Source organism: Zea mays, chromosome 3 (genome assembly GCF_902167145.1).
Source record: "Zea mays cultivar B73 chromosome 3, Zm-B73-REFERENCE-NAM-5.0, whole genome shotgun sequence".
NCBI classification, from domain to species: Eukaryota; Viridiplantae; Streptophyta; class Magnoliopsida; order Poales; family Poaceae; genus Zea; species Zea mays.
Genome location: NC_050098.1, coordinates 227,417,014 through 227,428,870, shown reverse-complemented (window position 1 = coordinate 227,428,870; position 11,857 = coordinate 227,417,014). Strand labels below are relative to the sequence as shown.

The following is an 11,857-nucleotide window of genomic DNA, read 5'->3' as shown; positions in this document are numbered from 1 at the left end:
TGTGATTGATATATAATGTGATGTGAATCATATATATCTTTTTGTTTGTTTGGATGGAACAACAAAAGCAAATAAAAAAGGGACATTCTGGTCACTTTGCCGAGTGTAACACTCGGCAAAGGGGCGCTTTGCCGAGTGCTATGACCATGACACTCGGCAAAGAAGGCAACCTGGGAACCGGTAAAGCCATCTTTGCCGAGTGCTGACAATGGCACTCGGCAAAGAAGAAAACCTGGGAACCGGCAAAAACATCTTTGCCGAGTGCCATTGCCAAGGCACTCGGCAAAGGGACTGGCAAAGGGGCCCACTGGAGGGTTCTTTGCCGAGTACCTGTCCAACAGACACTCGGCAAAGAAGCCTCCTTTGCCGAGTGCCTACTAGAGCTCTCGGCACAGGGACTGGCAGTGGGGCCCACTGGGGCAGTCTTTGCCGAGGGCCTCTCGAGCAAACACTCGGCAACATTGACCTCTTTGCCGAGTGCCGCAGACGGCACTCGGCAAAGGATCCGTCACCGTTACTTGGCGCCGTGACGGTGACTTTTCTTTGCCGAGTGCCATTTGGCACTCGGCAAAGTCTTTGCCGAGTGCCCGACAAATAGTACTCGGCAAAGAGGCCGTTGCCGATGTACAGTTCACCGAGCGTTCTTTGCCGAGTGTTACACTCGGCAAAGCGTTTGCCGAGTGTAAATTTGCCTTTGCCGTGTGTCTGAGACACACGGCAAAGGAGCTGATTCCGGTAGTGATTGTTGGAGAAGTAACGGAGGAACACGTTTGGAACGTCAAGTATAACGCACGACGCCCGAAACTTATGCTTTAAAAAATAGCAAAGGTTTGAGCCCGCACTATAGAATCCCACCGCGCCCTACAGAGAAACTTCACGCTAACCACACCCTCTTTCCGTCCCAGGTGCGTCGTCCTTCCTACCAGCTGCCCCTCCCTGTCGGCAAGATATGGATATGGTTGGACGAGATAGACCCAAATCCTACCGGTTTTCCGTTGGATGCTTAGAATAAACAAAGCATTCGGGGAAGAGAATGAAAAGCGGCATGTCCTTGTAGTTGTTGCCGGCGTCAAACAATGCAGAGCGCACACTGTTGGATGTTTGGATTCTGTCCGTTTTTAAAATTAAGGGCGCAATTACAAGGAACTATCGTGGAGTTGCTCATAGTAACATCCAGGACTTTAGCAGCCTCCACCCTTGAACAATTTGCAGCTAATTAGTAATAGTCAGGACTTTAGCAGCCGCCCTCCCCTCACCCTTATGTATCAGGCTATCAGCTTGCTTGCAATACAATACGAAGAGGAGCAGAGCAGCAGGTCTCTCCATGGATGCAAGCCAGGATTTGTGGGACTGGGACTGGGAGGTGGTCCTGCCAGATCACAGGAGCTTCTCCCTGAGCAATGGCGTTAAGAATCTTGATGGTAAGGACGATCAGTTGTTGTCTCACGTATGTAATTTTGATTACGACCGTCTTAAATTGCATTCCAGATAAAGAAACAGAAACTGAGGAGCAGGATCTGCTGCCCCCGTCAGGAGACGTTGACGTGCACAACGAGTGCAAGGGCATCGGCGTCGTGCTGGATGAGACCTGCAAATCCGCCGTGCCTAGTGTTGCCGATCCGATAATGGCTTCTGAGGGTGGCGTGGAAGAGAAGGCGATCCAGAGCCCTGATGCCGAGGAGTCCGTCACCGCCGACAGCAAGTTTGCTCAAGAGGAGGAGGAGGAAGAAGATATCAAGAAGGACGTCGACGATAAGGTTGGAGCCCTGATTGGCGCGCTGTGCTCGTTTGGGGTCGCAGCCGCGACCGCCTGCGTCTTTCTCATCGGCGGCAGGCTGCATCATCAGCACACGCAGCAGCACAAAATTCAGCTGCAGTTCTTCGGCGATGATAAGGTTGGATGCATGACTCATTCAGCTCAAAATAACCCATCCGTAATCTCTCTGTTTCCAGGAGGATTTTTTGACCTTGTAATTAATTGGATAGGATACCGATATAACTGTCTTGGTTTCTTGATCTGCATGCAGAGGATCCAGCAAGTTGTCCGCCAGGCGTCAAGGCTGAACCAGAAGGCCATGTCGTTTGCGATGGGGGCAGGAGCGTCACGGCATTTTGGAAGGCCACGTGTAAAACGTAGCAAAAAACATTAGTTACTAAAATGTATATATATGTAATATGTATATATATGTACACATAATAATATATATGTTGTTCGTCACCCTAAGTAAAAGTTCATCAGACCATCTTCAGTAATTATCGGTAATAACTAAATATTGTTCAGTCATTACCGGTAATCTATCTTTACCTCTATATAAAGCATCACTTCAAACTTTTAAATAAATGTACCCAAAATCATCACAACTTTAAAACCAAGGATGAGACCAGTCAAAATCTCTTCTTTCTCTTTCTTCTCACTCAAATCCAATGGTCTAGTTTATTTGGATAATCCTCCCTCATTAATAATGCTTTCACCCACGATCCCCTCACAGGGTCGAGGGTGTCAAGTCCGCATTTGACGGTGTCGTACGGGTTGGAGGTGGCATTAGTAGCATCAACCATCAAGTAGAGCGCGCTGGCTCGTGGTGGACTCAAGGCTCGGCCCCCTCAGCTCATGTTATTGCCAAGGGTGAGGATGTTGGGGAAGTCCCTGTCGACGGTGGTGACGACGACGATAATGACCTATGGCGCGGCGTTGATGACTGTGTCATCATAGGAGCTGGAATTGTCGCTGGAGTCTACGGCGGAGACATCATGGATGGCGGCGTGGAGGGAGCCAAGCGTGACGAGCTCATGGAAGAAGGACTTGGTATCGTCAGCGAGAGACGTGTCCTGGCCGAAGGAGACGAAGATGACATCAGTACCGTCATGGATGGTAGACTCGAAGCCCACGAGGACGCCGGCGGCGGCAACACACTCCGCCGACCAGCAGACCTTCTAGGCCACGACACGCGTCCGTGGCAATGCCGCTTTTGGCGGTGACAGTGGCGTATCCGAAGAGGCTAGCACGGGGCACGGAGCTATCGATAGTGATGGAGAGCGTGTGGGTGCCGTGGCCCACTACCGGAATCAATCGCTTTGCCGAGTGCCTGAAGCACTCGGCGAAGCCTTGAAAACACTCGGCAAATGCTTTGCCGAGTGTTACACTCGGCAAAGAAGGCTCGGCGAACAGTGCATCGGCAAAGCCTTCTTTGCCGAGAGCTTTTTCTCGGGCACTCGACAAAGATCTTTGTCGAGTGCCAGACAGCACTCGGCAAAGAAAAGCGGCCGTTACGGCGCCGGGTGACGGAGACGGCGGCTTTGCCGAGTGTCCCTTGTGACACTCGGCAAATAAGTTAGCTTTGCCGAGTGTCTTCCTGGCAGCACTCGGCAAAAAACCCATCTTTGCCGAGTGCCGCGTGGGACACTCGGCAAAGAACCCGCCAGGGAGGGTCCCCATGTCAGGTTCTTTGCCGAGTGTTCTGTGCGGCACTCGGCAAAGACGACCTCTTTGCCGAGTGCCGGCGACATAACACTCGGCAAAGAACCTAAGCCGGTGCCCAGGTCTGTGCTCTTTGCCGAGTGTTATGACCATGACACTCGGCAAAGAGCCTCTTTGCCGAGTGTAACACTCGGCAAAGTGACCAGCATATACCTTTTTAGTTTGTTTTTTGTATTCCATCCACACAAACAGAAGATATCACATATATACATCACAGATATCATCACAGACATAAATAGCCAACACAAACATAAAACCGTCACCACAAACATAAATATCCATCACAAACATAAGTGTTCAACACAAGTATTAAACACAAACATAAGTCTCAAACGTCGCAAGCTCTCACATAAGTATCAAACACAGACATAAGTATTATACATAAGTTCTGAAGTCTAAAACAATGAAAACACAACACTCATGGAGGTGGGCGGTTTGACCGGGGCTGCGTTGGGCTGAACCCTTCCGGAGGGTTGTTGGATGCCGCCCCAGATTGGCCCTGCACAGAGAAGAGATTGCATGTGTTATACCAGATGCATTACAAACATCTAACTACAATTTTGATACTCACAGGAGTGTGGAAGAGAGTAGGGTCAACTGGAGGGAACAATGGAGGTGGCGGAGGGATGCCCTGTGCGGCGCCAAGGCTCTGCATGTACTGGAACATCTCCGCCATCCTCTGATCAGCCGCCGCCCGCTCCGCCATTATCCTCGCCTCCATCTCTTGACGTTCCCTCCTCTCTTCTTCTAGTTGGGTCTGTAATATTACAAGCCAACATTATAGTAACTCAAAGAGAAGGTATATAAATCAAGAAAGGACGAGTTACAGAAGCACTAACCTCGAGTTGCTGTATGCGATGCTGTGAGCTGTCGTGCCGAGGTCGTATGGCTGGACTCGAGCCCATGCTCCTTGCTCTCACCTGAGTCAGAGTGGGAGTGGAGGACGAGTCGATTGCCCCGTCGACAATCCAGTACCGCCCATGTCTCTTGCCTCCTCCGACCCTCATGAGCACATCGGTGTCGATCGGCTCGGTGCTTGGATCATAGTCTGGGCCATGGACCTCCTGCGCCATGGCGGTGTAGTCATGGAGGCGGCTATAGACGGCGGGGTTGGTGTAGGCCTCGGGCCCGTCATCCGGGTTGTAGGTGACGTCGGACGTCGCCTTACCCTTATGGGCCATAGCATAGGCCGAGAAGGTGGAGCAAGGCCTGCCACCATGTGACGCCGACTGCAACGAAAACCAACGAGATAGTTAGAAATAATATCTAACTTAGTGCTATATATCTAAATAAAAAAGGTGGCGTACCCATGCTTCGGCATATTGGCCCAGGCTCCGGCTGCCTTGGTGGTGGGAGGGGCCTTGCATCATCAAACGTCGTTCCCGGCTAGCTGTGTGCGCCTCGTCCCACTCAGCCAAACACCACCTATCCACCATCTGCTCCCAGCACAGAGGATGTGCGGCGCACCAATGTGGAATCATCTGCAAAGTAAACACGTAAAGTGCATATCAGAAGATAAAATAAAATTCATGCATGGAGTACTGGTACCAAACATGCATGACTTTACCTGCAGGTACTGCTCCCTGGTCAACGACATGGTTCGGGCTTGAGTTTTGGTCACCTTCTCCCCAAGGACGGAGCCGTGGTAGGTGATGATGGCCTGGATGCGGGCCTCATAGTGCATGTCCATGACGAGCTTCTTACAGCTCGTGGTGGCCACCACATCCGCCCTAGCCTCATATCCAGCATCGCATCTGAAGAAATCCTGCATACAAAAATGATGTATCCATACATTATTTCAAGAATTTGCAACGAATGCGACATATTTTACATTATACTAAGACTTACCCACAACTCTTGCTTCACCCGCTCCGCCTTGTTATTGAATTCCCTGCCGTCCCGGTCTACTGCATCGGGGGCGACGGCGTAGTGGTCGAAGGTGAAGGCTGGGCCCGTCACTCCGGCGTACTCCACAAGTCCAGGGAAGTGTTCCCTGCACAGCAGGCCGAGGATGTTATTGGGGGGGGGGCGACGATGACCCCCAGCATAATCCAAAACCGTCCAAGACCTGTCCAAGTGATAAATAAAAAGTATTAGTTTACATTATGATTTTGAACACATAATATGAACAAGAATGAAGAACATAAAGTTACATACCTCTCCCCTTCCGGCCGAATCAGCGGCCGTCTGTCCCGAAGTATGGGACGCTGAGGGAGACTCGCGGGGCCTCGCAGGTAGATGCTCCTCGAACTAGAGCCGCCTGAACCTGAGGCGTCCTGCTGCTAGTCGTCGTCGTCCTGAGGCGCCGCCTGCTGCTGCGCTGCCTGCTCTGCCTCGTCCTGCTGCGCTGCCTGCTCTGCATCGTCCGCCGTCCTCCTCCTCCTCCCCCTCCTCCTCCTCAGGAAACCGCCCACCATATTTGTCCAACAACCTGCAATTAAGAGTAAACAAATAAGCACATATAAAAAGATGTATTTAAAAACAGGTGCGAAATAAAAAGTCATATAGCATTACATCGATTAAAAATAATCTTCATATGTGTCGGGGTTAGCCGGATCATAACTCTCATCATCACTATCAAGCATTTCAATCTCCATACCATCGGAAGACGCAAGTTCGTCATTAATGTCATTGCCTTCAAGGATTACTAAGTCATTATCATTTTGCACCTCATCATCCTCCTCATCAACAACCATTTTAATATCTACGTCCATTCCGATAGCTTCGGTTAAGTCTATCTCAAATCGCCCTTCTTGCCCATCTTCTTGGAAGAACTCTCCATCATATGTGTCCGGGTCTAAGTTGTAATCTTCATCGTTAGGAACAGGTAACCTCCCGTGCGGCGATACCTTATACACAACATCCCAACCCTTAAGATGTTCTTTCGTTTGACAGGCATATGGGAGATAATACACTTGTGTGGCCTGTTGGGCAACGATATAGACATCGTCTCCTGCTAAGGTGGAATCTTGTCGAATTTCGACTATCCCAAGATTAGAATGTGTCCGTCTCGTCACTTGAGGGTCAAACCAATGACATTTGAATATCACTGGAGTACTGTGCCTCCTGATAGTCCGGCGTAAATCCTCCCGTGTACTGTGCCTCCTGATAGTCGTTCAATATATCCGCTACCCCCGCATCCGCGTCATAATCCTCGACACGTTGTCTCAGCACCTCCTCTCTCGTACGATGCGCTTCACCATGAAATATCCACCGACTATAGCCCGGCGTAAATCCATTCTTCCAAATATGTTCTACCATGGTCTTCTTTGGTTTTCTTTTCCGGTTGTCACATTTGCTGCACGGGCATGGGACTAGACTCGCTCCTTTAGCAGCTTCGCCATATGCCCGTTCCATGAAATCATCGGTCTTTCTAATCCATTCAGTGGTGACATCATTCCTTCCTCTACGGCCCGTGTACATCCACTCACGGTCCTCCATCCTCTAACATATATAACCGAGTATAGTTTAATATAGACATGTAATGCATGTACACTACATTCCTACCTTCTAATAGGTGATGATAGGTCCTAATCCCACCCGCGGTTGCGTAGATGGAGTTAGTTTCCATGCTCTACTCCGATCCGAGATAGAATTTCGGCAGCACCTCCCCGCTGTTCTCCGCATACACGTCCTGGCAGGGAGAGTGTACTGTCCGGAGAACAACAGGGAGGTGACGCCGAAACTCTATCTCGGACCGGAGTAGAGCATGAAACTAACACCATCTACGCAACCGCGGGCTGTCCAAAAAACATGGACAATTCGAAACTGATACATTTGTAGATATGCAAAGATCTGCATATCTACACCGTATCTCTTTCGAACGGGAGACGCCTAACAGGGTTACGTGATCTACGACCATGATGCGAAAATAAAGGTTATACCTAGGGTGGCGGTGGAGTCAGGCTAGTGGGGCTGTGGCGGGTCGGTGCAGTGGCGACGCGAGGCAGACCCGCAGCGGCTAGGAAGACCTCTGCAAAAAAATAAACAAGTCTGTCAACAAAAAAATTCGGCAGCACCTCCCCTGCACGGGGAGGTTTCCAAAACCTGCAAATAAAAGTAACAACACGATGGCTGACATTCACACATATATCAACGGCACGATGGCCGACAATATATCCACACATATATCCACACATATATCCACACGTTTATGAAATACATAATATATCACATTAATATAAACATGTGTTTATGAAATACATAATATATAAAACATCAATACATTAATCTATAAAACATAAATACATTAATATAAAAAATAATACATAATTTAATAAAATTATACCTTAAGACGACGGTGACGGGCGGGGGAGACGGTGGCGTACGGCAGGACGACGGTGGGGCGGCGCGGCGAGCGGCGCTCGCGGTGGCACGGTGAGCCGGCGGCGCGTGGCGGGCGCGGGCGGGCGCGGCTTGCGCGGGCGGGTGCGGGCGAGCTCGGCACGTCGGCGGCGGCGCAGGGCGCAGTGGGGCAGCGGCGGTGCAGGGCACGACGAGGCAGCGGCGGCGCTCCGGGACGGCGGCGGCGGCGCGGCAAGCGCGCGGCGAGCGCGGGCGCAGGGCCGGGGGCGCGCGCGTGGCCGGCGGCGGCGCGGCAAGCGCGCGGCGAGTGCGGGCGGCGCGCGGGCACGCGGCGAGCGGGCGCGCGGCGAGCGGGCGCGCGGCGAGCGGGCGCGCGGCGAGCGCGGGCGCAGGGCCGGGGGCGCGCGCGTGGCCGGCGGCGAGGGCGGCGCGTGGCCGGCGGCGAGGGCGGGCGCGGGTGCGGGGTCGGCGGCGAGCGCGGGCGGCGGCGTGAGCGCGAGTGAGCGTGAGTGAGAGAGAGAAGAAGGAGAAGCCGTTGGTTTGGTTAAGTTCATGTTCTTTGCCGAGTGCCCGCGATGCGGCACTCGGCAAAGATTTTTTTTTATTTTTAAAATATGGTTTGCCGAGTGCCAGATCGGCGGCACTCGGCAAAGACGTGGTTTGCCGAGTGCCAGATCGGCGGCACTCGGCAAAGGCGCCTTCTTCGCCGAGTGCCACCCAGGGGCACTCGGCAAATATTAATTTACACTTCTTTGCCGAGTGCCACCCAGGGGCACTCGGCAAAGCATACTTTGCCGAGTGTCAACAAGTTGACACTCGGCAAAGTACATTTGTATTTTTTTTATTTTGTCTCCCAAACTTTTTGTGGTATGTTCCTACACTATGTAGACCTACATGTATCATTTTGGGACAATTATAACAGTGTTTGAAATAGCTAGTAGATTTAGTTCGTTTATTTGAATTTCTTCGGAAAATTCAAATTTGAACTGCAGGTCACTCGAAACTTGGAAAACCGTGCATGAAAAAATGATATTCATGTTACTTAGCATAAGTTACGACCGATTCCAGGAGCGGACCGAAAACTTCGAGTAACATGCTCACTAAACATGGCCGTGAACTTGCCATCCACATGTTTAAAAATTGTATAAAACACAAACAAAGTCAGAAAATCATGAAACTTGTCCACTTGTCATGATATCATATGTACAGGTTGTGATAAAAAATTGAGAATGTTTGGACAAAGTTGTGAGACACTATGTGTAGAAACCTAAGAGAACTACACATGAAATCATAGAGTTTCAATGTGGATCTCTTAGGTTTGTACACATAGCGCGTCATAGTTTTCTCGAATTTTTTTCAATTTTTTATCGCAGCCTGTACATATGATATCATGACACGTGGACAAGTTTCAGGATTTTCTGACTTTGTTTGTGTTTTATACAATTTTTAAACATGTGGATGGCAAGTTCACGACCATGTTTAGTGAGCATGTTGCTCGAAGTTTTCGGTCCGCTCCTGGAATCGGTCGTAACTTATGCTAAGTAACATGAATATCATTTTTTTCATGCACGATTTTTCAAGTTTCGAGTGACCTGCAGTTCAAATCTAAATTTTCCGAAGAAATTCAAATAAACGAACTAAATCTACTAACGATTGAAAACTCTGTTAACATTGTTCACAAATGATACATGTAGGTCTACATAGTATAGGAACATACCATAAAAAGTTTGGGAGACAAAATAAAAAAAATAAAAATATACTTTGCCGAGTGTCTAGAGATGACACTCGGCAAAGCCTCCTTTGCCGAGTGCCTACTATGTGGCACTCGGCAAAGAAGCCTCTTTGCCGAGTGTCTAGAGATGACACTCGGCAAAGCCTCTTTTGCCGAGTGTCTACTATGTGGCACTCGGCAAAGAAGCCTCTTTGCCGAGTGCCAGCCGTTGGCTCTCGGCAAAGACTGACGGCCGTCAGCTTTGGGACGGCCGCTGACGGCCCTTTGCCGAGAGCCCCCTTTGCCGAGTGTTAGACACTCGGCAAACTTGTCTTTGCCGAGTGCTGTCCTGTGCCGAGTGTTCAGCACTCGGTAAAGGGGTTCTTTGCCGAGATCCTAACTTTACCGAGTGCGGCACTCGGCAAAGCCTTCTTTGCCGAGTGCCCGACAAAAGGCACTCGGCAAAGAATACAACACTCGGCAAAGCCTGCGATTCCGGTAGTGGCCCTCGGTGTCGCACGTCCAGTTAGCGCCATGGTCGTTTTGGTGAGTAGCATTTCTTTGTTGAAGAACCAGGCGTCGATGATCTTGCGGTTGCAGGCAAAACCGTGCTTCACGGAGTCATGGCAGGAGTTCTTCCAGTGGGCTGGCACCTAGGCATCATGTCTTAGTATTGGATGAACATTTTTTACTAGTTACTGGAAAAATGTTCAGTCTAACTGCTGGCCGTGTGAAACTTCACCTAGGATGAAAAATAGCAACCCCACATAATAATATAATAATGACTAAATATTGCAACTTTTACATAATCTTCTTCCGAAACATTATTCTTTTAGTGCTCTTTAAATAAGAACTTCAATGACATTCTCGTATTCAATGCAGCAAGCTTTTTTTGTCTTCATAGAACTTAAATTGGACTTCAATAACTTGCATGATCCACTTCGATTACCTGCTTGCTTGTGATAAACAAGCAGGAAGTTTCTTGCGAATAACACTTGTATTTTATTAATTACTAGTACAATGCACGTGCGTCGCGACGCTATACAAATTATTCGATAAAATAATAGTGCACAACGATTATATCAAACGAACAACACATATTATCAAATTTGATCGGCTGATCTTATTAAAAATTTTGGGGGAAAATTCAAAGCCACACTTAAAACATATTATATGCTCAACGACATCACAATTATTATTATTATTATTATTATTATTATTATTATTATTATTATTATTATTATTATAAGATGAGCCGATCAAACTTGGTGTAAAAAATCAAACGAATTATAAATTGAAACGGAGAGAGTATATTAATCAAAGAGACGACTAAAAAGAGCATAACAGGGGCGACGACTAATGTCCGATTATTACCAATTATTGAAAATGTCAAAGTTACTAATTACTAGATATATTAAATCTTGTAAGAGTGGCATTTAAATGATTACAATTTTGTAAGAATGTCATTTAGAGGATTATATTTTTGACTTCAGAATTATAAAGTTAGTTAATTGTGTCATTCTATCCTATCCGTCAGGGTCAAAATAACTATGGACTGAAGACGGCGGCATGAAATAATAATAATAATAATTATATCTGAGAGGCATAGAAGGGACTAGAACATTTACAATAGCAAATATGATACGGATAAAATTGCAGAGACATAAGAGAATTCATTCTTATTTATATCATGCACACACCTAAAGGCAAGTCCTATTGAAAAACAGTTAGACCTGCTATGTTGTACGGTACATAATGTTGGTCTATAAAAAGACGACATGGTCAACAATTAAATGTTGTGAAAAGGCGTATGTTGCTTTAGATTTATAGCCATACAAGAGATCGAATTTGGAATGATGATATACGTGATAGGCTAGGGGTAGCAACAATTGAAGAAAAGAATGTCAACATCAATTGAGATGGTTTAGACATGTCCAACGGCTAGAGGCACCTGTGGGATCCTAAGGCGCGATAGCAATGAGAAGAGAGAAAGATAATGACTAAAGTTGACAGGGCAAGAAGCACTAAAAGGAGATTTGAAATAATGTCTTAGTAATTAGCAGATAATTATATTAACTTCAATAATGCCTTAAAAGGTGTTCCAACTTAAAGTATAAGGAAAGAAAACTAAAAAAGGTACTCCAACTGTTGCCTCATTTATTTATTTTTGTAAAAAAATATAGTGCATGTCCAATTGTATATCAAAAATACAACATTACTAGTATAATTTCCACATGATACGATGACACACAATCATGTAACAATACAACGGCTAGGCGACATGCAAGGCCACAGTAGCAAGCCAGTGTGGTAGACAATCTCTACAAAAATATCTATAAAAATTAAATATCAAGGCGGACATA

The 11,857-nt window shown here is 47.8% G+C and overlaps 1 protein-coding gene across 1 annotated transcript; it reads left to right on the top strand.

The window, feature by feature from the left end:
* Nucleotides 1–933: 933 nt before the first annotated feature.
* Nucleotides 934–2,224, top strand: LOC103651549 (uncharacterized). The gene is made up of 3 exons (XM_008677198.4): nt 934–1,421; nt 1,489–1,895; nt 2,028–2,224. Exons 1-3 carry the CDS (start codon nt 1,325–1,327, stop codon nt 2,148–2,150), a joined length of 627 nt encoding a protein of 208 aa, XP_008675420.1. The 5' UTR covers nt 934–1,324; the 3' UTR covers nt 2,151–2,224.
* Nucleotides 2,225–11,857: the final 9,633 nt, after the last annotated feature.

Excerpts from the sequence above, each read along its gene's own strand:
- LOC103651549 (XM_008677198.4), top strand. The coding sequence starts at position 1,325 with ATGGATGCAAGCCAGGATTTGTGGGACTGGGACTGGGAGGTGGTCCTG. Across the intron at positions 1,422-1,488 it reads TGGCGTTAAGAATCTTGATG|ATAAAGAAACAGAAACTGAG; the intron begins GTAAGGACGATC and ends ATTGCATTCCAG. Across the intron at positions 1,896-2,027 it reads AGTTCTTCGGCGATGATAAG|AGGATCCAGCAAGTTGTCCG; the intron begins GTTGGATGCATG and ends ATCTGCATGCAG.